This window comes from Pinus tabuliformis, chromosome 2_1 (genome assembly GCF_031772625.1).
Source record: "Pinus tabuliformis cultivar Carrire ecotype Pingquan chromosome 2_1, CPIR1, whole genome shotgun sequence".
In the NCBI taxonomy this organism is placed as follows: domain Eukaryota; kingdom Viridiplantae; phylum Streptophyta; class Pinopsida; order Pinales; family Pinaceae; genus Pinus; species Pinus tabuliformis.
Window position 1 is genome coordinate 667249646 of NC_142299.1, and position 27934 is coordinate 667277579.

A 27934-nucleotide genomic window follows, 5' to 3' on the forward strand; every position below is an offset into this window, starting at 1 on the left:
GGTTTTGATTAAAGTTAGAAGCAATTTTAGGAAGCATCTTGTATTCCATGTTGTAAAGCTTCTTCTTATACATTAGATATTTAAACATAGCCCTGCTTTCAATAGGGGAGAGGCCAGCTTCGATCAGGAGGATAGGATAGGGGGTATTTCCCTTGATCTTGAGGTTGTAGGTTATGAATTGCTTTTGGATCATCTCAATCTTTCTCCAAGACTCTCTGGATATACTGCAAACCAAACTTCACAACCATATAGGACAACAAGGGTGACGAGGGTCTCAAAGAGGAACCCTTTTTTACTCCAAATACAAATATCGGCAACCTTACAATTGTTTTCAAGCGCATAATATGCTTTCCAGCCTCCAATAATCATTTTCTCAATGTTGTAGTTCCAATTAAGTTGATAAGGGATGTTAATACCCAAATATTTATAAGAAGAGACCTGTTCCAAGCAATTGTCATCATAGACGAAATTTCCATGGGTGGTCTTTTTGGATTTAATTATCATGATTTTAGTCTTGTCGATATTAACCGTCATACCCATCTTGGATCAATAGTCATGAAGAGTCTTAATTTTCTTGTCCAGGTCCTCATGGCTTCTAGCAAGGACAATGATATCATCAGCGTAAAGGAGAAGAGTGATGATAATACCAGTGGGCTTAGTTCCTTTGCACCCCGCAATTTCCAAACACTCTAACTTATCAATGTAAATACCAAAAAGGGTAGGGGAAAGGGGACACCCTTGCTTGACCCTGATATTGAATTTAATATCTTTAGACCACCCTATGGTGGTTTTAATCTTGACAACAACTGTCTCGTAGAGGCAAATCACATCAATCTTCAACTCAAGAGGAATAATGATGTCATCAAGCCTTTTAAAAAGCTTATCCTAGGTAATAATGTCAAATGATTTTATAAAGTCAATAAAGCAACAAAATAGATCAACTTTACTATTGTGACATTCCTTGGCAATGATCCTGAGAGTGACGATATGGTTGATAGACGAGTGGTATATCCTAAAACTAGCTTTCCCTTTAGCTCTTTTATCGTGGCTTTCAAGTCAATGGCTAATCCATTTTTCCAAAATGAGACCATAAAGCTTAGCTAAGATGTGCCTAATCATAATGGTTTTGTAATTAGAGGGAACGGTTTTGTCCCCATTCTTGAAGATAGGCACAATAAGGCTTTGCATCCAAGGCTTACGGAAGCCATGTTTTACAGCCAAATTGAGAAGCTTATGAAGATGAGGAATGAGGATAGATCTTCCCAGCTTTAAGATCTCAGCTTGGTATCCTTCAATGTCTTTAGCTTTCCCCCTGGCAAGCTTATTAATCCTAGACTCAATGTCCTCAAGAGAAAAGATATCTTCCTTAATAAGAGTGCTAATGATGTTGTCCATGGTGTCCAAGGAGTCATACAACTTCTTAAGATAGATGTCCCACTTTTCTAAGGGGATCAAATGATTATATTTAGATTTACAAACAAGCACATTCCACCAAAATTTTATGGGTGCAACTTTAGAGAGGTGAAGAAGATGCTCTTGTCTCTTATTAATATATGACTGCTTATTCTCTTTAATGACGGCTTTGTATATACTAATATTTCGGGGCTTTATAGTTTCGTTAGGAGCATCACGTATAGTTTTCCTGGCACTCTTGCAGTCTTTGTCATACCAAGGGTTGGAAGTTCTATTGATATTCTTATATGAAACCTCGGTATAGAACTTGTTAATGGTAGTGGAAAGGGTAGTAGTAAAATTGTGACAAATTTTATCAATATTGTTATTATAACTCAGGGAACTATTGTAGTGGCTGCAACAGCCTCCAAAATTTTGGCCCGCGTCCAATTTCGGAGACTCCTTTGAGAGTTTTACTTGATGTCTGCACACAGTCGATATCACTCTGTGAGATCATGTGAGTCTTCGCTCCCACCTTGCTTCATCGTTCGACAGACAACTTTTACATGTTCATGTCAATGTCATGCTTGCAATCATGTTCTGGTCACACACAAGGTTTTCGCTTCGTGTGTACATGTTGCGTTTGCTATGTAAACATATATCGTGCTCACACATAGAGTCATACACACTATCCTGTAAGTGTCGTTGCAGTCATCTAATGATCAATCACAAGCGTCGCACTTGTCGACTTGCACCGTTGGTAAGTCATGTTGAGCATGTGTGTCTCGATAGTTTGAGTCGTCTCATTGTCAAGTCATGTGAGTGTATTTTTGCAAGTTCACGTATGCACCTTTTCACTCGCTCACACACTTAGTCATTTTGTTGAAGTTCTGACGACCAGATCACCCTCTGACAGTTGGACCTTTACCCTGCCATCGACCTGATTAACTGTCACCTAGAACAGTGCAAAAGCACCAAGCAAGCCATTTCAAGTTACGTTGCCTGCAAGTTGATGAATCAACCTTCTTGCTGTTCAACCAGAATTTGACCTGGCAATCACCACGGGACTTATTCCCCTCAAAAATTGCACAGAGGCTGCAGACCTTGCCTTCTCCACTGACTAAGAAAATTGTGCAGAAAGGCTTGACAGACACCCAGTGCTCGTCCCTGTCTCCCTCGGAAAATTATGCATTTTTTCCAACCATCCCATCAGTCAGCCAACCGAATGCTTACCCAAAAAACTGCATAGATCTCATGAGCAAGCCCTCTGTTACCCAGCAGTCTGGTTAGCTCAGAAACTGTTAAGAGGTGATCAGCAGACCAACCTCCCAGCATCAGTGCCATTTTTCCTTACTAGTAGCTCCCAACAGCCGACTGCCAGTTCCCTCTAGGAATTGCGCAATTTTTACTACCAAGGTCCCAATAGCTTGCTGTCAATTCCCTCTAGGAATTGCGCAGTTTTTGTTGCCAAGGTCCCAACAACTAGCTACTAGTTCCCTCCGGGAATTGCACAGTTTTGGTTGTCAAGCTCCCACTGCCCACTTCGTCCAAACATTGCATAGATTTTATCTATCCAGCCTTCCCGCATCACAGACTTCTCCTTCCAAAAATTACGCAGTTTTGTCGTCCATCTGAGCCAGACCCCGCCGACAGTCACTGTCGATCCAGATTCCCCATTAACATCTCCCAATGACTTCTGTGTAGATTTCACCAGTAGTGTCGAAAGCCTCCATCCCAACTTGAAGCTTGCAACCTTGTCTTCTCTCCCGGTCACCTGCATCTAAAAAAATCATGCATCATGGTAGATTAGGAGATTTATGGATTTGATTTCGTCCCATCATGAGTGGCTGCAGATACAAGTACAAAAAAAACATGGCTCAATGACGAATGGGATGAACAAAGGGAGTACATACAAAAGGACATGTTCACCAACAGATGAACAAATGATGCAAGCAAAGAGATGTGCTCACGAACGGACAATCATGCAAGAGATGTGTTCATAGACGGACAGACGAGAGAACATGCAAGATGTGTTCACGAATGGACGGACAGACAAACATGCACTTTTCGTGATCAAGCGATTTTGTCAAGCATGCCAACATATAACAAAGGAGCAACGTGCGAATGCAACATCAAGTGAAGCCATGACCATTGAAGACCCCGCACACTTTGACATGCGGAGGTGAAGTTGTGACACACCATGAAGACATCCATCACCCAACAACCATGTAGCTCAACATGCACACCAGTAGCAACATGAATGTACCAGCACTACCATGGCGAGTCTTGTCATGAGTCATGTCGTCCACATCTCTACTATGGGCCATACTGTCAATCAATGTAATGTAATGTGGAAGTCCAAGAGACCCCCTTGTCATATCAAGGGTCATGTGAAGTTGAAAGGTCATGGAAGTCAAACAATCATGAGGGAAGGCGAACAACCATAAGGGTCAATTTCACCCTTAGCTATAAATACCCTTCATTTGTACATGCAAAGGAATTTTCACCTCGGCTCATCCCACATAGCCTTGAGAGTTTGTAATATTTTATTTTAGAAGTAGTGGCTCCAACACCCCACCCACAGGGTTAGCGATGTATGGTGTAACGATGTGTCTTGGAAATTTTGCTTCATTCAGAAGCTTGCTAACAGGCCAGCATGTTTTCACACATGTGTTGTAATTGTTGTAAGACTAATCTTGAACACTTGTAATGCATCTTTCTTTAACCTGTGTTTAACACTTGAACTCATTCAATTATTTTAATGCATATATATTAATGAAAATGTGTTATATGAGTTGTTAACATTGTCCTTCTTGTGTTGGTTACCTCCCCAGACATCAGACAGACCTTTCACGTAAACTTTCTATACCGACCATCGCACTCACGCAGACTCCTCCATTGTGTGTTGTGACTGCCACATTCGTGTGGATTGCTCCTCTGGAAGTTGTGAATGTCTTGTTGTGTTGTGTGTTTCTAATAGATTTGGGGCTTCCTCCCATCCAACTTGGGACTCACTCCCACCCTCTCCCTCTACGGTGAAAGAACCATTGACATAAGTAACATTAGCAATCACCACACATGTGAACCTCACTACTCGAAGACAAAGCAAACCACTCTCCTATGCTGACAAGAAAGAGATGAGGCAAATATTTAAGATAATGGCAATCAGGCCATCATACTAGATGGGACTCCCACACCAAACGTTGTGAGGTCTAGTTGGAACTTCATACCGGGGTGATCCCCTAAATGTTGTCAGGTCCAGCACCGTCAACATTTATGGCACTAGAAGGAGGGCCACCAATTTTTTATGCATGAACGTCCTCTCACACTCTCATCAAGGGAGTAACTCACACTCTGTCTCACCTATGTGTGAATCTTTAGTTGGTTACTTCTCACCTCCTAGGACTGAACACGAAATTCCATACCATCACATTCACTCTATCAGACTTATCCCAGGAATACAACATCTTCTATACACATCAAGGAAGCCAAAAACCACTCCCATAGGGGTTGTTGTATCATCAGTGGAAGAAGAAGTTCTTGCCACTCTTGAAGGTCTGACAAAAGCTATTTAAGACGGAGAGGAACCTCTGGCCTTCCGATAGGGGGAATGAGACACCCTTGTGATCTTAGGCTCAGACTTTGGTACTGGAGGTGGAGAGGAAGGCAATGGAGGAGGCAGAGGAGGAGACGAACCAACAGACTCAGAGTTGGAATCGTCAGATTCTTAATAAGAGGAGGAGGATGAAGAAGAAGAAGAGATGGCTAACCAAAATATGGAATGGATGACTCAGGGACCATTGGCCTTCCCGAGTTCTTTATGCAAGATGCCAAAGCGGGCATAGAGAATGAACATCAAGTTCGACCCTGATAGCAATGTGAAGGAAGAAGACCATTTGCACAACTTCTACCTATAGCTACAGACCCTTGAGGTATGATATGACGACATAGCATGTAAATTATTTCCATGTACCTTGACGATCACGCAATTGTATGGTATCACAACCTTCTAGCCAACTCCATATAGAACTAGGGTGTGTTCAAACGCATGTTTCTTGACAAATTTGCTGATGACAAGACCCCAGCCATGTTACTCAAAGAATTGGGAAGCCTGAAGATGGAGGGGAAAGAAAAGGTAAAAGACTTCAATCAGAGTTTTACATGCATATTGAACAAGTTTAAAGAAGACACCAAACCTCATTACTCCATCAATGTTGATTACTACACATCTGCACTACCGACCAGTATTATGCAGTTTGTCAAGCGAGTTGCAAAACCAACAGTATTGGAAAATTATAAAGAGGCTATTGCTGTTGAGAAATTCTTGCACATGATTAGAGTCATAAAGGATGATGAACCAACAAAGGACTCCAAATACACAGGTAGAAAGTCCCAGGCGATGGCGAGGAAATGTAGAGACAAGGAAACAAATGATATTGAAAACCTCACTCGCCTCGTCAAGAACATGACAAAAAAAGTTTCTGAGCTTAAACAATAGAAAATGGACACGTCTGCAAGAAACCATCTACCCAGGAAGAAACAAGGAAGCATGTCATCAGGTAGCAACCGGTTCATTGAAAAAACTGCATAGAGCTCTATGTTCTAGCTCGATCAGTGCACAAACTCTAAACTTTTTTCATTCCATGAAGAACATCACCCAGAGAATTCTTGTTCAAACTAGAAGTGATTCGCAAGCTTTGTATGCAGTCATACATTTGATGCAGGAAGCAATATGAAGGAATAGTCAAAAGACACAGATAATGATGAAGATGTTGTGCATGATGAAGCATCAAGTTTTCGGCATGCGATGAACGTGTATCAGTGCTCGCAAGCAGCACTAAAGGTGAACACCGAGAAACAACCCCCAAAGAAAAATCACTATTACAATCACAGGAGTAAAGGGGCAACTGCTTACAGTTGGGGAAGCGATCGAGTTGATTGAGCTTCTCCATGCCTAGTTCTGGTCCTAGTTAAAGACCCAGAGCGAGCTACGGATCCATACCTAGTTAAGAATATTGTTGAGAAAGGCTGATCCACTAGCCACCCCATAGAAGAAAACACAAAGCAAGTCTTGGAAGATGGCGATAGACAAGAGTACGACCATGAGTAGAAAACTATAAAACACTCAGTCTTCAGTCTTACCCTAAACACCTCGATGAGTCTACCACCTCTGGACTACAACATTATGGATTACATGAAGAAAACTTGTGTGAACATTAGTTTGTTCGAACTAGCTAAGATCCAGAGTTAACGAGACATCCTACTAAGCACATTGGGATAGACAATAACGGACAGTGCGTCCTCTACCAGCAAGGGAGCAAGCACACCTCCTGGATCACTTTCCACTGTGCTAAACACACTTCGGATGGAAGAATAAAACTCAATTTTCCCTCCATTACTGCTCTCATTTGAAGTTTTTAATTTTAATGTTCACAAGTGCTCAGTTGATTCTGACATGGTAGCCAACGTCATGTTGTTCTCCATTGCTAAAAATATAATTGCACAATGGAGCAAGACATCCACACAAATCATCCAACTTGATTAAACATCTATACCAGCCATTGGTGAACTTCAAGATGTGATCATCCAACTATCTCATGACAGTCGATTCCACCAATGCATCAACATTGTTGTTGTGGACATACCGGAAGCATATGGTTTACTACTACATAGAGACTGGTCTAGCAAGCTGAACGGATATTTTGCAACAAACTGGTCGCACATGTGACTTTCGTATAAGGGAAAAACAATCAAATCTGGGCAATATCCGAGAGGTGTATGAGGCACAATGTCACTCGCCTTAATGGCGAGAATGAACCGTTGGTCTTCGTAGAACTCATGTTTGGCAACTGCCTCCTGGAAACCATGTTGGGGTGTTATCCTACATAGCCAGCTCCAACCCCACCAGACACGCAGTTGGGCCTCCTTCCTTGCCCAACTGATGGTAATGAAGCATGTATAGTACATTGCAATAATAGTAGTAGAAGCAGTGGAAACAACAATAGCAGTAGTACAAGCGTGTCAAATGGTCTGTGTACAGATGAGTTGTGGACCATGTACTTTGACGGATCAAAGACACAGGACCGCTCAGGAGCCAAGTGTGTCTTGATCGACCCAAACAACAAGAAGCATATAGTTTCAAGTCGCTTGGAGTTTGAGTGCATGAACAACATTTCTTAGTATGAGGCACTCATGCTAGGCTTGCAAAAATTTGTCAGCCTCAACATGCTCACGCTCAAAGTGGTAGGTGATTTAGAGATAGTGGTACAACAGGTGTTATGAAACCAACTCAAAAAAAGGTAGAAAAGAAAGATCAACACCTTAGAAATCAGCCTCTTCAAGGGGACAACCTCCTTTACATTACACAAATGAACGATTCTTGGATGATACAAATCACAAGACCGCCTTTCTATATATAGGAGTCTAAGGGGTCATAATGTAATCATAGCCAACATAACAATAATAATGTAAGGGCACAACAATAACAATAGTGGGATTCTATGTTGCAAAATAATAACAACATGGGGACTACATGGGCACAAGAATATAATAAGGGGGTTGCACTAATAACAATAAGGGGTTACACTAGTAGTATAGGGACCTAACATGCCCCTCTCCTTCAAAAAGTGTTGTCATCAATGCTTGAGTAGTTATGGATGCTTCTGTATAAAATTCTTGTCCTCCCATGTGGAATCTTCAATGGGTAAGTTCTTCCACTTGATGAGATACTCTGAAATTGATTGATATTGTAGCTGTTAGGTTCTTGTTTCCATGACTGCTGAAGGTTCCAATATGATATTTTCTTACTCATCAAGTTCCGACAATATTGTTTGAACTGGGAACTTGTCACTTATAAACTTCTTTAAGCCTGAAACGTGGAAAATGGGGGGCACTCGAGAAGAAGCAAAAAGCTCCAATTTGTATGCCATAGTACCAATATTTTACAGCGCCTTGTAAGGACCATAGTACTTTGGTGATCATTTATTATCATTCTTAGCTTGCTTGAGGGACATTTTTTTGTATGGTTATATTCATAAAAATACCCAGTCACCTATATCAAGACTTCTTTCACTGCGATGTTGATATGCTTGTTGTTTCATTTGATTCTATGCCAAAGTGAGGTTATCCTTTAAGAGTTGGAGAACTTGTTGTTGTTGAGGGTCTACCTTAACACCTTCATGAAATACAATATGACCCAAGTATTCCACCTCTTGTACTCCAAAGAAACATTTGGAGGTTTTTGCATATAATTGTTTGGGTCTACCTTAACACCTTCATGAAATACAATATGACCCAAGTATTCCACCTCTTGTACTCCAAAGAAACATTTGGAGGTTTTTAAATATAATTGCTTTTCATCCAATAGTCTGAGCACTCTATCAACATGTTGAACATGAGCCTTCCAAGACTTGTTGTAGATTAGTATATCATCAAAAAATACTAAAAAAAAATTCTAAGGAAGGGTTTGAAAATGGAATTCATCAAACCTTGAAATGTACAAGGTGCATTGGTAAGGCCAAAAGGCATGACCAAAAATTCGTAATGACCCTCATGAGTTCTAAATGTTGTTTTCGTAATGTCTTCAGTCTTCATTCTGATTTGATGATATCCTACATGAAGTTCCAACTTGCTGAAGTAAATTTCTCCATGCAATTCATCCAATAATTCATCAATGAGAGGAATGGAAAATTTATCTTTAATAGTGAGCTTGTTGAGCTCTCTATAATCTAGACACATGCCGCATGATCCATCCTTCTTGTGCACCAATACTACTGGAGTAGAGAAAGAACTTTGAATAGGTTGAATTATACCAACCTCTAGCAATTCTGCAACCATACGTTCAATTTCACTCTTTTGTGCAAACCGATATCTATAAGACCTAATGTTTGGAGGAACACTTCCTGGAAAATAAATAGCATGATCATGATCACAAATAGGTGGGAGGCCTTTGGGAGTCTCAAATACCTTGGAATGATTGTCCAAGACTTTTTGGAGATCTGGAGAAATAGATGATTTCGACATGGGAACCTCTAGTGAACATAATTGTGCAATTACGCCATGTTGTTCTTCCTTTAGAAGCTTTGTCATGTCGTTAGAGCTGATTATATTTCCCAGTTTCCCCAAAGATTGTAGCCATTGGACTCCTAGTACAACATCAGCACCACCCATTGGAATGGAAAGCATTGGACTATTCAAGACATATTCTCCCATGGATAGCTTGATATTATGGCACTTTCCAGAGAAATTTATGGTTCTTCCATTTGCAACCATCACTTGACACTCTGGTGCTGGATAGAGGAAGCAATTCAATTCCTTTATTATCTTACAATGAATAAAATTATGGGTACTGCCCGAATTAATCACACTATTACCTTTTTTCTTGTTGATATGTCCTTCTATCTTGATAGTTTGAGGAGTGGTAATTCCTACCAATGCATTACAATATATGGTGGAATTTGTTTCTTAATGCTTGATCTAATATTTCACTTCTTGAACCTTTTTCTTCTCAATATGTCCTTCTATCATGAGAGTTTGAGGAGTGGTAATTCTTGCCAATGCTTTAAAAGATATGATAGGATTAATTTATTCTTTCTCTAGGGTTGGTTCCTAGTGTATATCCTCTTCTTTTGATATTTCTTGATCCTTTTCTTCCTCATCTTCACAATCTATGTAAAATAATTTCTTCTCAGCACACTTATGACCTTTAGTGTATTTGCTATCACAAATGTAACAATGCCCTTTTTCTCTTTTTTCTTCCAATTGTTGTGGTGTAAACCTTCTGGTTGTGGAAGGCTAGGAGAAAAAAAAATTCCATATTTATAATTGTGAGTGGTAGGATTCCTTGTTTCCATAATTCCGCTTTCAATTTTTCTTTCCAACCTAAATGCCTTCTCCAATGAATCATGTTCCCAAAGATGAACCTCATGTTGAATGTTATCCTTTAAAGTCCCTATGAAGAAATCAATCATTTTCTTCTCTGGAATATAATTTACCCTTATATTCAACTTTTTTAAGTCCTCATTGTGCTTTTCCATTGAACCCTTTTGTTTGAGATTTATCAATTGGCTAAAGAAGGTGTTTCTCTTTGTATCCTCATAATGTGCTATCATTTCCTCCATGAAAATTGACCAAGTGACAAGTGGTTTACAAGAACAAAGCCCTTTATACCATAAAAATTGATTCGATCTAAATATAAAGATGCAATACGTACCTTTTGTAATAGTTATACATCATGTAGATCAAAATATTGTTCCATCTATAGTATCCAATTTAATGGATCCTTTCCATCAAATTTCCTCATATCACATTTTCATGATTTTAGGAGCTCAATCTTGAAATGAATATAACTCTATAATTTTGGATCTCCAAGGTCTAAAATTATGACATATCGTAGCCCTCTGCATCCTCTTTCCAATGCCACCAATCGAATTGAAATTGGATTCTCCAAAAAAAGGTTATGCCCAATCTCCCAAGATGACCTGCTTATATCCTTTTTCAGTAGAGAGAACTTGTATGAAGCGCCACATGTTACTGTTACAATATTCAGACCTCAAAACAATACACAAAAAATTACAATCCTTTGTCTTTCTGTATATTCTTACTAAATTTCAATCTGATGCTCAGAGAAAAGGTTATGACGATTTTCCCAAGGTCACCTATTTGGGATGTAATTTGGGAGACTGCAGAAACCATAAATGTCTTGGACTATATCTCTGAAAATATAGCACAACAAGATCTGCAATTTGGGCTTGAGCTTCACCATGATTTCGGCTAAAACGGGTTTTAATTTTAGACTGTGCACCTTCGTAGAAAACAAATTATAGCGAAACTTGCACAATGACCAATTTGAGATGGGATTGTGGAGCTTGCAAAAACCCTAACTTCCTCAGATCATATCTCTGAAAATATAGCGATACAAGATCTGAAATTCGGAGCTAAGGTTTAGATTGATTTCTTATCAAATGGGTTTTGGCTTTAGCTTCTAAAATGTCGTAGAAAAAATTTATATCAAACATTCCACGATTTCCTATTTGGAGCAATGAAACCCTAGAATCCAAATCTCTGATACCAAACGTTATGAAACCAGCTCACACAAAGATAGAAAAGAAAGATCAATGCCTTAGAAATTAGCCTCTTCAAGGGGGAAACCTCCTTTACATTACACAAATGAACAATTCTTGGATGATACAAATGATGAGGCCTTCTTTCTATATATAGGAGTGTAAGGGGTCATAATGTAATCAAAGCCGACATAACAATAATAATGTAAGGGAAAAATAATAACAATAGTGGGCTTCTATGGGGCACAATAATAACAATATGGGGACTACTTGGGCACAACAATATAATAAGGGGGTTGCACTAATAACAATAAGGGGTTACACTAGTATTATAGGGACCTAACAACAAGTACGTAACACCATTCATTGTTTGTCACTGCATCTCAAAAGTTACTAGCAAGAGGTATGGCGATTGATCTCTAACTTCCAAGCAATTAACATCATTGTTGTACCACATACACATAATGCAGCTGTCAATACTATGGCAAATGCAGCTTCCAGAATATCACTAATTAGGGATAGATTTACTATTGAAATTTTATACAAACCATCTATCTCGAATAACATAACTAACTTACGTGTATTTAATGATGATCAACAGATACTGTATTTCATGGCCAATGCTGATGTCTTCAAAGATGTAGTGATAGACAATGAAGAGCATGAGCGATCCCTGTAAGCAAAAGTTGGTAACAGGAAAGGCCAACTCATCATGAAAGGTGTGGTATCATTAGAGAAGCTTTATGACTTACAAGAACATTTTCAGGGGTTGAGTAACAACAAAACCCACAGCTCCACCATGATGCATGAACTAATCAACTTGGGAACAGAAAAAGACCTAAAGTTGGTCAATCTCGGCACATGTTACACACGGCAAGAGAGGCAAGCCTTTGTCCGCCTGTTCAAGCAGTGCCAAGATGTGTTCACGTGGATTTAAGATGATCTGAAAACTTATGACACGTGGATAATCCAACACATCATCCCAATCAAAGAAGGGGTCAAGCCATATCAGCAAAAGCTGAGGAAAGTACATCCATCACTTGAACCCCTCATACAAAAAGAGATCACCAAGCTATTGGATGCATGGATCATATATAAAGTTTCTCATTCCACGTGGGTTTCAAACCTTGTTCTTGTACACAAGAAGTCCAAGGAAATCTGCTTGTGTGTTGATTTCCGGAACATGAACCGCGCCTCGAATAAAGACAACTACCCCATGCCATCTATGGACCACATTTTGTAAACAGTATCTGGGGCACAGATGTTTTCCCTAATTGACGATTTTTCAGGATACAATCAGGTTCTAGTAGCACAACCTGATAGAATTAAGACTACCTTAAGTACAAAGTGGGTACGTTCGCATACAAATGTATGTCGTTTGGGCTTGTGAATGGAGGCACAACCTTTCAACATGCCATGGCCATATCTTTTCATGGACTCATCAGACAAAGTGTAGTGGTATACCTCAATGATGCTATTGTGTTCCCAAGGAGATGTGAGGACCACATACACCATCTGAAGAAAATTTTTGAGCAGTGCCAGAAATATGGGATTTCCTTATTTCCCAAAAAAAGCATATTCGCAGTGTCTAAGGGGAACCTTCTTAGACACATTGTTGCCAAAACTGGGATCAAGGTTCATCTAGACTAGGTCCGGACTATTACATAGATCACTAACCCAACCAACAATAAATCCATGCAGTCCTTCTTGGGCAAGATTAACTTCCTCCGGAAGTTCATCTCGGATTATGCACATATATTCAAACCCATGTAGGACATGATCAAGAAGGATGCACTCTATAGCTGAGGCAAGAGGGAAAAGTATGAATTCACCTGTATCAAGCAGGATATTGTAGAACCACCTACACTCTATAGCCCAAACTCCAAGAAGGATTTCCTGCTATATACCTTCACCTCCAATAATTCGCTCACTACAGTACTCACTCAGAAGGATGAGATGAGAAATGAACGTCCCATATCATTCATGAGCACAAGCATGTAGGGACTATAACTCAACTACCCCACCATTGATAAGCAAGCATATGCATCTTACAATGTGGTGAAACACTTCAGGCCCTACTTGCTGAAGAACCACTGCATAGTCTACATCCCTCACCTAGAAGTTTGCACACTGCTTGCAAAACAAGAAGTGGGTGAATGACGTGCAAACTGGATGACAGGGTTGCAAGATTATGATCTTGAAATCAAGCCAATTCACATGGTCAAAGGACATGGGCTCTGTAGACTTGCAGCTGAACTAGTGCTTACACCGGAGGGTGAAGAAGATCTCGTCGACTGGGAGCAGGAAGTTGAGATGTATGATATAGGGTGAGAAACACCCACTGAAGACGAAACCTCTTGGTATGCATATGTCTACCAGTACCTTGAGCATGGAACCATACGCTTTCACGTTTCCTTCAGACAGAAGAGGGAGTTGTGCCTCAAATATTTAGCATATCAGTCAGTGCATGGAGTTCTTTACAGGAAGCACAACAATGGATTTTTGCTCAGGTTCCTAGAGGCACATGAATCAGAGAAGGTATTACAAGATTTGCATGATGGACCTGCTGGGGTTAACTTTGTGGGAAACACCACTGCACATAAAGTTATGCGAGCTGGTCTCTACTGGCCCACATTATTTAAGGATGCACACACTTATGCCTGCAAGTGCCCAGTCTGTCAGCGATGTGCCAGCAGAGCACAAAGGTCAACAAACTCACTTCACCCTGTTGCAGTGATCGAACCATTCCAAGAATGGGGCCCGAACATCATCGGGAAAAATTTCCCACATTCGTCAAAACAACACCACTACGTTCTAACAGTAATTGATTACTTCACGTGGTGGACAAAAGAAGTTCCGCTCAAACAAGTGAATGACCAGGAGGTCATCATATTCCTCCAACAGAACATCATCTCATGCTTTGGCGTTTCAATATCACTTGTTTTTTATAATGCAACGTACTTTTCATCTTTAAAAATTTATTATTTTTCATTTAAAAAAATTATTGTGTTGAAACACTCATCTAGCTACTACCTATAGTGAAACGGTCTCATATAATCCACAAATAAAAACCTTATCAACATAATCAAAAAGATTGTTTACTCTGAGCAACGCAATTGGCATACTGCCCTGACGAATGCATTATGGGATAACCACGTAACACCCAAACTATCTCTGAATACCTCACCATACTTCCTAGTCTATGGTAAAGAAGCCATCCTTCCACCCAATATCTACTTTCCTGCACTTCAACTAGCCCAAGAATCCCAAGGCAAGCCCTATCAGCTATTTCAGTGTAGGATGGATACACTCCACAAGCTTTAGGAGGAAAGGATGAAAGCAAAAGAAAAAATTACACTCCATCAAAACCGTATCAAGAGATGGTTCGATAAGAAATCTGCAGGGAAATCTAACTTTGGTGTTGGTGACTTGGTCTTGAAATGGGATATGTCCCATTAAGACAAAGGAAAGCATGTGAAGTTCCAGTCCCTATGGATTGTTCGATACACAATCCATGAGAAGCTTGGCCCACATACATACTATCTGCGATTACTTGACGGGAGGGTTGACAACCTTCCTGTCAACCACCAAGATCTCAAGCACCACTTCCAGTAGGCCTAGATGTGCCCCACGCCATTTACATAGTCTTCTTGCTACTCTTTGTTTTCATTTTGTTTACCTTGCTTACTATTTTTGTTTTCGTTTTATTTGGTTTTCTTAATACCTTATTATTTTTGTTTTCCAAAAATAAGTGCTGCCATCTATGGAGTTCTGTATTTTGAATGAGTATGTGGCTAAGACATGAAGAGACTTGTGACACTACAGCACTTGGCCAGTCTTGTGTCTATCTTCTTTGTGCTTGGTTATAACCTTTGGCTGATGAAGTCTTGACGAAAAATACAAGCCGTCTACAAGGGAATTTTTGTTCCAACCATTAACTTGTGTCACTAGGAAGCCTCATGTACTTAGCCTTCTGCTATATGTGTTCAAGCTCATCCAACTAGTAGAAACAGAGAAGGGGAAATCTAAACGACAAAACCTACGTCAGAAGTCTTACATGATTCTCTAAAGGAACAACCTCTCTACTCTGATTAAGTTTGGATCCCTCTTCTGCCCCAAAAATAAATAAGTGCCTATGCACTTTCCTCTTAAAAATACAAAGGAGAAAGAAGAGAAAGGCTTCCTACTCAGTGAGGTGAATCATGCAACTCCACCGGGGTACTGAGCAGGCTCATTGGCAATGGAGAAATTCATTTGTTCCTGTGTGACTCCATCGGGGTACTGTCTAGGCCTACTGGTAGCAAAGAAACACCAGAGATGAAAACTTATACTCTGAAAATCTTCAACTTGCGAACTAAACTACCCTTCTCAATTTCAAAACATTGTGATCAAGCTGAACTTTTGTTGTGTCTGACTGAGTTGGAAAAACATGAACCATGTATGTCCATGGGGTAAGTGGGGAAGCTAAAGTAACCCGCACAGGGATTCAATACTCCCTAAATACCAAGGCCCTATGCTGTCAATGAACCAAAACAGAGAAGTTGGAGTTCTACCAGTGTGTCGCCAAGTGTTGTAGTGGCTACAACACCCTCTAGAATTTTGCCCTACATCCAATTTCGAAGCCTCCTTTGATAATTTTACTTTATGTCTACACACACTTGAGATCACTCCGTGAGATCATGTAAGTCTTCGTTGCCACCTTGCTTCATCATTCGTAGACAAATTTTGCATGTTGATGTCAATGTCATGCTTGCAACCATGTTCTGGTCACACATAAGGTTTTTGCTTCATGTGTACATGTTGTGTTCGCTATGTAAACAACTATCACACTCACACATGGAGTCATACACACTGTCATGCAAGCGTCATCGCAATCATCCAATGATAAATCACAAGTGTCGCACTTGTTGACTTGCACCGTTGGTCAGTCATGTTGATCATGTATGTTTGGATAATTTGAGTTGTCTTGTCATCAAGTCATGTGAGTGTGTGTTTGCAAGTTCACGTATGCACCTTTTCACTCACTCACACACTTAGTCATTTTGCTAAAAATCTGACAACCATATCACCCTCTGATAGTCGGACCTTTACCCTGCGTTCGACTCGATCGATTATCACCCAGAACAGCTTAGAAGCACCAAGCAAGACATTTCAAGCAACCTACTTGCTGGTCAATCAAAGAATTTTACCTAGCAGTGACCTTGGGGCTGATTCCGCTCAAAAATTGTGTAGAGGTTGCAGACCTTTCCCACTCCGTTGACTGAGAAAATTGCACAGACAGGCCAGACATACACCCAATGGCCATCCCTGTCTCCCTCAGAAGATTGCACATTTTTTCCAGTCATTCAGTCAACTTCTCACCCAAAAAACTGCACAGATTTCAAGAGCAAGTCCTCTACTACCCAGCAGTTTGCTCAACTCAGAAACTGCATAGAGGTGATCAACAGTCCAGCCTCCCAGTATCAACACAAATTTTCCTGCCAGCAGCTTCTAGCAGCCGACTACTGGTTCCCTCCAGGAATTGCAAAGTTTTTGCTGCCAAGGTCCCAGCAGCTGACTACTGGTTCCCTCTAGGAATTGTGCAGTTTTTGCTGCCAAGCTTCCAGCAGCCAACTATTGGTTCCCTCCAGGAATTGCACAGTTTTTTCTGCCAAGGTCCCAACAACCATCTGCCAGTTCCCTCTAGGAATTGCGCAGTTTTGGATGCAAGGTTCCCGTTGCTGGCTCCTACCAAAAATTGCCCATACTTTTATGCCCAGCCTTCTCGTAGCCCACACTCCTCCTCCCAAAAATTGTGCAATTTTGTCCTCCAGCTGAGCCAGACCCCATGTACAGCCTCTGTTGATCCAGATTGCCCGTCACTATATCCCAGTGACTTTTGCACAGTTTTCACCAAAACAGTGCCCGGAGCCTCCATCCCAGCTCAAAGCTCACAACCTTGTCTTCTCTCCCGATCACCTGCATCCGAAATTATCATGCATCATGGTAGATTAGCAGATTTATGGATTTTATGTCACTCGTCATGAGTGGCTATAGATACAGGTACACAAACAAACATGGCAGGACAATGTATGGAATGAACAAAGCGAGTACATGCAGATGGACATGTTTACCAATAGATGAACAAATGATGCATGCAAAGAGATGTGATTACGAATGGATGATCATGCAAGAGATGTGTTCACGGACGGACGGATGAGCGAACATGCAAGATGTGTTCACAAACAGATGAACGGACGAACTTACACTTTTTGCGAACGAGTGAAGCTCTCAAGCATGCCAACATACAAGCAAGGAGTAATGTGCAAATACAAAATCAAGCAAACCCAACAACCATCAAAGACTTTGTGCACTTTTCCATGTGGAGGTGAAGTTGTGACACACCATGAAGACATCTATCACCCAGCAACATTGCAGCTCAACATGCACACCAACAACAACATGAATGTACAAGCACTGCCATGTCGAGTCTTGTCATGAGTCATGTCGTCCACATCTCTAGTGTGGGCCATAATGTCAATCAATGTAATGTAACATGGAAGTGCAAGACACCCACTTTTCATATCAAGGGTCATGTGAAGCCAAAAGGTCGTATAAGTCAAACAATCATGAGGGAAGGTGAACAACCATAAGGGTCAGTTTCACCCTTGGCTATAAATACCCCCTCATTTGCACATGTAAAGGACTTTTCACCTCACCTCCTCCCACATAGCCTTCAGAGTCTGTAATCTTTACTTTGTGGAGTAAGTAGTGGCTCCAACGCCTCACCCATGGGGTTAGTGATGTATGGTGTAATGATGTTTCTTGGAACTTTTGCTTAATTCAGAAGCCTGCTAACAAGCCAACACGTTTTCACACATGTGTTGTAATTGTTGTAAGACTAATCTTGAACACTTGTAATGCATGTTGATTTAACCTATGTTTAAAACTTGAACTCATTCAATTGTTGTAGTGTGTATATATTAATGAAAATGTGTTGTATGAGTTGTTAACGTTGTCCTGCACATGTTGGTAACCTCGTTGGACATTATAAAAATATTTCACATAAGCTTTCTATAACGACTGTCACACTCGCGCAGACTCCTCTACTTTATGTTGTACGTGTTATCTTTCCTTGTGTGTTGTGACTGTTGCATCCGTGTGGACTGCTCCTCCGAAAGTTATGCACGTCTTGTTGTGTTTTGTGTTCCTAACAGCGCTGGGGCTTCCTCCCATCTGACTTGGGACTCACTCCCACCCTCTCCCTCTACGGTGAAAGAACCATTGATACAAGTAACACTAGCAATCACCAAGCACATGAACCTCACTACTCGAAGACAAAGAAGACCACTTTCCTATGCTGACAAGTAAGAGCTGAGGAAAATCTTTAATATAATGGAAACCAGGACATCATACCAAATGGGAATCCCACACCAAACCATGTGAGGTCTAGTTGGGACTTCATACCGAGGTGATCCCCTGAATGTTGGTGGATCCAACACTGTCAACAGGAACTTAAATATCTATTTAATTCCTTAAAGAAAAGGTCTATATTAATCTCATTGGAATGAGTGTAAATTTGGATTTCACTTGTATCCTCCATCAGACTAGTATGCATAACTAGATCGAGGGTTAAAGACAAAGTTCAGTGGTCAGAGTCAGGCTCAAAATCATTAAGAAGCTCAAAGTTGGTAATATGGTTAAGGACATGGGTGTCTGAAATCACATAGTCCACAACACTATTTCCCAACCCATGTAAACAAGTCATCTAGCCAGAGGAAGGCCACTTGCTAATACCATTACAGATAACCAAGTCAACGGAGCTACAAAGCTTGAGGATCTCAGTGCAAAATAATTTTTTGGTTCTGTATTTAGAGGTTCTCTTAAGTCTAGTAGCTACGACATCATCTTTTTCATGCCAAAACAGGTTAGGGTTAAAGTGGTTACTTAACATAATAGCTTGGTGGGTAGCAGTCATAGAATTGAAGTCCCCAATCAAAAGGATATTACCTTCGTTCCTTAGGTTATGAATGTCTTTTTCTAAGGTAGTGAAAGGAAAATTCTTATCTAAGTTGTTTTTCTTATAGGAGGTAGATTTGATAGGGGTGAAATAGAAGATTGCAAGAAAAATCCTATTGGAGGAAGAAGAAGAGATTTTGAACCAAATATACTCATTGAAGGGGTCGATATTACGAAGCTAGATGTGAGAAGAAATAGTTTTCTTAATATAAAATACTATACCACCAAGCCCCTTCGAGAGGATTTCTTATTCCAAGAATACCAAAGAATGAATCCATCAAGGTGAGGAACCCTAGGTTCATCATGTTTCGAATTATCAACTAGAAAAATAAGGTCAATATCACTCAGGATCCAACTTAAAATAGGACCTTTATGCCATGGAAAACCACGACAGTTCCAGAAGAGGATCTTGAGTGATCCTAATCCCTATTTATCATTCGTAGTTTGGACTCTATCTCGAATAATAGCTTTTCTATTCCTAATGATAGCCCATTTCCCTTCTTTTCTTGCCTCGCTTTTTGGACTTCTTTCCTGAGTTCATCTTGGTCTTTTGGAATCAGGACTTCATTTATAAAGATTTTGGTTCCCTTTAGGATCAAGGATTTCTTGATTACATCTAATTTATGGTCATTGTAGCTTACCTTAATACATATTAGTCTATGTTTATTCTCAAGTAACTTTCCTACCCTGATTGCTTCTGTGATATAAGTTGTTTGAATTTGAGATTTTGTTTTTAATTGTTCTTTTACTATTTCTAATGTGTCCTCATTGTTTTTTTCTTCTATACCAACAATTATAAGGTGTAAGGCTCTTTTATTGCACTCATGGTCGAGTTCAATCAATTTGTTAATTTCCTCTTTTATGGGTTTAATATCTAATTTACTCTCTGTGTTATTTAGGGTTGGGCATTATTTAGTTGTTCTTTTAGATTTTTAATCTCACTTTTCAGGGTGTCATTTTCTTCCATCATTGATTGTTTACTGTGTTCTATTTCTTGAATCCTACCTTTCATTCCTTGGAGTTCATTCTCAAGCAAGATTATTCTATTTTTCTAGTGATTTGTGATTGTTTTCGAACAATGTCGTTAGTTCTATTTTAAATTGGTTTTCCCTTCCTTCTCTACATATTCAATGTATTCATAAATACTCTCCCGTGTAATTTTACTTGGTCTCCCTTTGCTAGAGGAGGATTAGGCATGTGACGGGAAGTAATCATAGTGTAAACAACATAAATTTAACAAAAGAGTGTCAGAAGGAACATATGCAGTTGTCGGAGCTATCGGAATTGGGGCTTGCTTCCACTAGTTAGGGTTAAGGCTTGCCTGCCGTTCTGGACACTCGCTTTTTCACCTGTACTCTCACTTCTTAGCAATAATGTGGGTAGATCGACTTATGGACAAGAGTTTGGATTAAATTATAGAAAAATTTCACTTAGTGGATTCAACAAACATGAGCGCTCTGACCTTTGATCCAGATATGATAGGATAAACCTTTCACCGAAGTCTATTATGTTGGTCCTTCAGCTTTTCTGTATTCCTTACTCCAATTTTTATCCTTTACTTTTTAGCGAACCTATTATACTAGTCCTTCAACTTTTCTTTATTCCTTGAAACTGACAATCAAAACCCTAGTGAGCTGAACCCAATCCCAGAAACGGGGTGTAACGACGTTGTTAATCGCAAAGCCTGTCCACTCTAACAATGTTAGCGTATGGGAAAGACATCGACGATGGTAATTTCAATCTGGTTTTGGCTACCTTCGAAACATACTTTAAGTACCCTTTGAGGACCGAATTCTCCACAGGCAAAACTCACATATCCGTTTTGGGCCTGAACCAAACTTCGGTTATCAAACTGTGCTCCTTATAATGTTTCTTGTGTCAATACAAGACCTTAACAGATAATACGTATAAATTTCGATATGATCTTTGTGTCGGAATAGAGTTACATCACCAAAAATTATTTTCTCTTCTTCAGACAATAACCCTCAGACCGAATGTAAGAAAAACCTCGCTCAATTTCAGCAATTCGGACTCTTGAAGAAATATTGTGGTTTTTAGCCACTGTAATGATCTCTTATTTGCAGACTCGATCGTGCTATTTTCGACGGCTTCAGAATATGATTACGCAGGAAGTTCATACGCCTTCTTTAGCAATCAGTTTCGACTCTGGGAGAAACTCACCTGACGATTTGTAGTATTCTCAATCCAATTTGTCAATACTTTTCATAAGCCAAATGAACCAGTTTCTCAAACAAATTGATATGCCTCAGAGAAAACTCTGCCCATGAACTCATCCTACCACAGATAATATTTTTATTGTTATTTTTGAAATAAAGATAATCATCAGTAGTTATTTTAGTTAAATTATTTATAGAACTTTGAGATCTAGTGTGTGAGATAAACATTTGATCATCTTCAACATTTCTTTAATCTTACATGTTTTGAAATAAGAAGTTTAATTTATTTGTTTATAATTATTTTATTTCAATAATTATTTATATTTAAAAACAAAATATTGGTATATTAATTTTTTCAATGAATATAGTATTAAGTTATATTTCATATAAAAGTTTTGAAGATTGTAAAATTTGTAATATAAAATTTTGCAAACTAAATAATATAAGAATATTATTTTTGAAATATATATAACTAAATTATAATATTTGGATTAAGGTTTGTAATAAAAAAAATAAAAAATTGTAAATTAAATATCATAATATCGTTACTTTTGAAATACATATAATCAATTTTATTAATACATGTATTTTTTTTCCCCTGGGAAAAAGTCGTAATTTCTATTAAAGTTAAGAAATTACATTTTGTATATGCCGAAGCATTCATATAAGGCAGCAGTGCCTGACAAGATCAGTCTGCAGTACTAGCTAAACAAAAATAAAGTAGGTTGTCTCCTCGCAGGGAGCAGTCCAAAACTATACATTGTACAGTGTTCAAAAAAGAGTCCATTGCTCTACGCAGAGAGCCATATAATGTTGTTATATCAAAAGAAGAAGTGTTGTATTGTACTAGACATAGAGAGATATATATAGGCTATTGACAACAAAAAAACAAGTGAAGTTCTGAAGGTGGGCTTTTATAGCCCATTATCCATCCGATCATCAAAGGGTCGGTGATAATGCTAGTAGTATGACTCTTCGATTTCCTCCTGTATCAGCCAATTTTCTCCTTGTCTGTGCGCTGCCTCTTTGGAGAGTTGATCTGCAATGGTGTTTTGTTCCCTGTAGATGTGACGACAAGCAAATGATTCAAAGGAAGTAGTCAGTCTCTTTGCCTCATCTAATATATGTCTCAACGAATATGCATTACAATGAGATGCACCAGTCAGCCAATTGCAAACTATTTTAGAGTCACCAAACAATTGGAGATGTCTGCATTGTTTTTGTATGGCAAAGTGAATGATATGCTTTGCAGTGCACAGTTCAGCATAGTTATTAGTGCCTCTACCTAAGAAGATTTGAATTTTGTAGCTGTGTGATTCATTGAGATATAGAACTGCTCCTCCTCCACAGCCCACATCTTGTGCTGAACCATCAAAAAAGGCCCATGGTTTGGACTTGTCAATATCCAATTGTCTAATGATGCGGACAGGGCCTGTGGATTCATCATCCGGTATCATGTTATAATCTGCAATGGTATGGAGAAGGATAGTGGGCCAATGGGGGGATCTAAGGTTAAAAATAGCCTGATTCCGGGCAATCCAGACTGCCCAGCATGCAAGCAGCGGGATATTTATGGACTTCCCCGAGTGATCATGATTCCAGTTCTCCCATGCATCCATTAAGCTATGGCCATGCCAATTTTTCAATTGCGGGAGGTGGGAAATGAGGGCATGCCAAAATTGTAAAGTGATGCTGCAGTTCAAGAATAGGTGTACAGTGCTTTCTTCCTCCTGGTGACAGAGATGGCAGCGGAAAGGTCCGTGGAAGGATCTCTTCATAAGGTTTGTGCCTGTTGGTACTTTATCAAAGAGAATGTTCCACATAAGCAGACGAGTACGCGGGGCTGATTTGAGCTTCCATAATGCTTTCCATGAGGGGTGGATAATTAGAGGCTTATGTGGCTCCATGAGTTTTAGATAGCCAAGCTTCGGGGTATATGCTCCATGTTTTGCAAAGGCCCAAATAATTTCGTCAGGTCCTTCAGTAAGCCTGATATGAGCTTGAGTGAGCGCATCCGTGTACTCTGCCCATTCATTATGCCACTGTGCCGGAATATCTAAAGCTTGAGCGCTGGTCCAGGCCTGTTGGAGAAAAGAGGAGTTAGCTTGGTCGCCAATATGCATGATGTTGATGATACCTCTGTCATTAAGATGTCCAATGAGGCCATCAGAGAGTCTATGAGTGTTTCCACATCCGACCCATGGGTCCAGTCCTATTCGGACCGCATTACCTGCTTTGATGCGCCAAGTTAAGCCTTCTCGTAACAAGGGTAAGGTACCGATGATAGCTTTCCATATGATGGATATGTTATGAATTGTTCCATGTTGACTGCATATCCAATCCAACACATTCAGGGGCTTGATATACTTTGCATATGCTACCCTAGTCCAAAGTCCATCAGTGGTAAGGAGCTGCCATCCAAGTTTGGCAGCCAGAGCCCTGGAGAAAAGGTCGAGCCTTTTGATACCCCATCCCCCCCAGCGTTTGGGTTTAGCAATGGTGTCCCATTTTACCCAGGCAAATATTCTGCCTGGTTGGTGGCCCTTCCATAGAAATTTACTGCATATATGTTGTAACCTGTTGAGAATGCCCTTAGGAATCCATGTGAGAGCCATCCAGTATACTGGAGTGGCTTCAATCACTGCTTTAATAAGTATCAGTCTGCCAGCTCGAGAGAGGTATCGGTGATACCATACTTGAAGTCTCTTTTCCACCTTGGCTATAAGCCATAACCAGTCAGCAATTCTGTATCCATTAGGTTTCAGTCTGAAACCAAGATACTTTATACCTTCTGACAAGGTCAAGTTGATAAAAGGGAATCGCTGATTGGCATATGCTATTTCATGTATTGTACAGCCAAAAGTAGTGATGGTGGATTTATTGTCGTTAATCTTCATACCTGTGGCTTGCTGAAAGAGTAGAAAAGAGTTATGGAGTATAGTGGAGTCTCCAATACTGCCATTCAAAAAAATTAGGATATCATCAACAAATAATAGGTGAGTGAGGTATAGATTGTCCGCAAGTTTAATACCAGATAATTGTTGTCTGTCCCGCGCAGCTGTAATAACTCTACTCAACCCTTCCATAATGAGTAAAAACAGCAGAGGGGAGAGTGGACATCCCTGTCTGAGGCCCCGCTCTGAAGTGAAGAACGAGGTAGCTTCCCCATTAAGTAATACACTGTAGGATACATCAGTGATACAGCTCATGGTCCATTTGATGAAGACATAGGGGAAACCCAGGTGAGTGAGCAGCAGCCTTAAGTATAACCAGTTAGTTCTGTCAAAAGCCTTGGACAGATCCACCTTAAGGATCATTCCTTTTTGTTTCTTAATCTGCAAGGTGTGCATGAGCTCTTGGGCAGTGGCTATGGCCTCGTGGATCTGTCTATGGTGAAGGAATGCAAATTGTTCAGCGGATATATGGTGCGATAGAATTGGCTTAAGACGATTAGCAATGGTCTTAGCTATAATCTTGTAGAGGCAGTTGCAGAGTGATATAGGACGGAAGTCATCGAAAGTGCTCGGGGCATTCGATTTGGGGATGAGAGCTATGAAGGTGGATTTAATGGCTGAGGATATTCGACCTCTTCTTCTGTTGTCTTCAACTATTTTTAGGAGGTCATTACCCAAGAGATCAAAGAACGCAAGGTAAAATTCAATGGTCCAACCATCTGGTCCAGGGCTTTTATCTTTTTTGAACCATTTCAGAGTAGCCTCCAGTTCTGCCATGGTCACTTCCTTCTGTAGTTCCTCAGCATCTTCTTGTTCAATGTATCTGGGGAAGAGCTCAGCCACTCTCATGATTTCCAAGATATTGGCTTCTACAGGGGCTTTATATATGCCTCTAAAGTGCTCTGTGGCCAGTCTGGCCAGATTCCGCTGAGAGGAGACAGTGTCCCCTTGATCGTTCCTTAATTCCCAGATAGTGTTTATTACTTTGTGGCCATTTGCAAACTTGTGATAAAATTTAGTATTTGCATCCCCTTCAGTGAGCCAAATAGCTCTGCTCCGAAGTCTCCAGCTTTCTTCCCTTTCCTTCAGAATTTGTGAGCGCTTTGCAATTAGGGAGGTGTAATTCTCCTTGCTTTCAGGGGAGAGGAAAGTCCCATTTGATGATTCTTCAAATTCTATAATGACCCTTTCAGCCTCTTTTAATGTCTGATTATCCTGAATGCGCTTTTGATGTGCCCAGTTCTTGGTGATCTGTTTGAGTTCTCTAAGTTTCCTTACAAATCCCACTGAGATGTCCTCTCCTTCTCTGATGGCATTGGATTGCCAGAAATTATGTACCAATTGTATGTAAGAGGGATCAAGTAACCAAGAGGCATTAAATTTGTAAGGGCTCTTGATCTTATGGTTTAGGTCTTCAGCTTCTAAGAAGATAGGCCTATGATCTGAAATGCCTCCCGATCCAACCCATTGACGAACTGTGGGGAGATCGTTTACCAAAGGTTCCTTGATAAGAAATCTGTCAAGTCTCCTTGCAAGGCTTTGGTCTCCGCTTCTGTTATTTGACCATGTATATTGAAGCTTAGCAGACGGTATATCCACCCAGTGATGATCCTCTAGAAGGCTGGATATAGTATCTGTAAGGGTATCGACCTGGGCGGAGTGTCCCCAGGACTTGCTATATCCAAGCGAGAAGTTGAAATCTCCTCCAAGTATAATGTTGTCTGCTTGGAAGAGTTCCGATTCAAGTAAGGACCTCCAATAATTGGCACGGTCTGCACATGGGCCATATACATTGATAATCCGGATGTCTCTTACAGCAGAATGAGCACTAATGTCAAGTCCAATAAAACCCCTTCCTCCAAAAGTATTCTTGATCTCCGCAACTCTGTTATTTACCCCAATGGCCAATCCCCCAGATCGTCCGGACGCATCCAGTGCATGGAAGGTCCAGGAAGGGAGCCAGGCAGAGAGAGTATGGATGAGAGGTTCGGCTAGACAGAGGGTTTCTTGAAGAAATATAAAGTCCATCTGAGATGATAAGAGCAATCTCCTAAGCGCTAGTTTTTTGGCTAAACTAGCAAACCCCCGGCAATTGAAGGAGAGAAACTTCATGAGGGGAAGGGGGATGGGCCATTCCTTGCTCTAAGGGCCCTGAAAATAGTCTGCTGTCGCCCGAGGGCAACTTCTTCATCAGCAGTGTGCCTTGCCTTGGAGATGCGAGAGGGTCTGCCGCGAGAATTCTTGAGGGACATAGGCATGCTAGTCAGGTCAAGCCCAACAGCATCCGGTCCTCTGTCCTTCAGACGGGGGCGGAGGGAGTAGCGGGGGGGGGATTGAGACGAATGTAATGATAGGGTGGCCAGAGTCGAAGTGATTCTTGATGGAGGAGCCACAGGTGAAGGGGGAGGAAGTGAGCAGATGAGTGAGGTGGGATTGTGAAAATTCAGTGGAGATGATGCAGAGGATGCATGGATAGATGCAGAGTCAATGTATTCATGTGATGAGATGCCCAATGACATGCATGAAGGAGGAGATGACGGAGTATGAATAGAAAACTTACCCGGTTGCTCCAAGCCCGCTTGATCAGTCGATGGCTGCACAGGAGCTGGCGAGGCAGGAGGTGGATCAGAGGGATCCACAGCAATGTCAGTAGTCTCGGTGCTCCGTGGTTCCTCTGCAATCTGAGTGTGTTCCTATTCCCCGGAGGGCTGGGAAGGTTGCGTCTCAGAGGGTTTGTCCTGCGGCTGTGGAACTGCATCCTCCTTGCCATCCGATACTGATCTCTTGAGGAGTGGGCAGTCTCTGTATAAATGGCCCACTTGGTGGCATCTGCGGCACCGATATGGGACGCCTTCATAATCTATGATTTGCTTGCGCTCAGTATCCCTCCACTGTATGGTAATATATTCCAGTAGTCCTCCTCTCGTGTCCAGGTTGATGAGTATCCTGGCATAGGCCATCATACCCGTCTGCTGGTAGGATTTGTCATAGCCCATATATGCGCCGATGGCATTGCCAATCCTCTTGAATATGTCTTCTGACCAGTACTGGAGTGGAAGCCCTGGAAGTCGGATCCATACCGGTCCGATGCCAATCTGCTCAGTCTCAGGGTCAAATAAAGGAGTCCATCTCTTCAGTAACATCGGGGCATGGTCAAAGTGCCAGTAAGATGACAGAACCTAGTTGGTGTGGTCAGCACGCGCGAATCGCAGTGCGAACCAGCCCCGCACGAAGGTCTCCACAAATGGGATATCCACCAAATGGTGGCCCCAAACTTCAGCTGCCCATGTCTTCAAGCGTGTTGCCGAGTAACTTCGGCCCCTGATGCGCCCGACCAAAACACGATCAGCAA

At 40.8% G+C, this 27934-nt stretch overlaps 2 protein-coding genes across 2 annotated transcripts; both read right to left on the bottom strand.

Moving 5' to 3' along the window:
• Nucleotides 1-2881: 2881 nt before the first annotated feature.
• LOC149202361 (uncharacterized) lies at nucleotides 2882-26610 on the bottom strand. Its single transcript, XM_089401567.1, has 3 exons — nucleotides 25331-26610; nucleotides 22963-24583; nucleotides 2882-3166 (listed from the first exon to the last, which is right to left on the bottom strand). The coding sequence occupies exons 1-3, from the start codon at nucleotides 26608-26610 to the stop codon at nucleotides 2882-2884; spliced, it is 3186 nt and encodes a 1061-aa protein (XP_089257693.1).
• Nucleotides 26611-27275: 665 nt separating this feature from the next.
• Nucleotides 27276-27725, bottom strand: LOC149202362 (uncharacterized). The gene has a single exon (XM_089401569.1). The coding sequence runs from the start codon at nucleotides 27723-27725 to the stop codon at nucleotides 27276-27278; it is 450 nt and encodes a 149-aa protein (XP_089257695.1).
• Nucleotides 27726-27934: the final 209 nt, after the last annotated feature.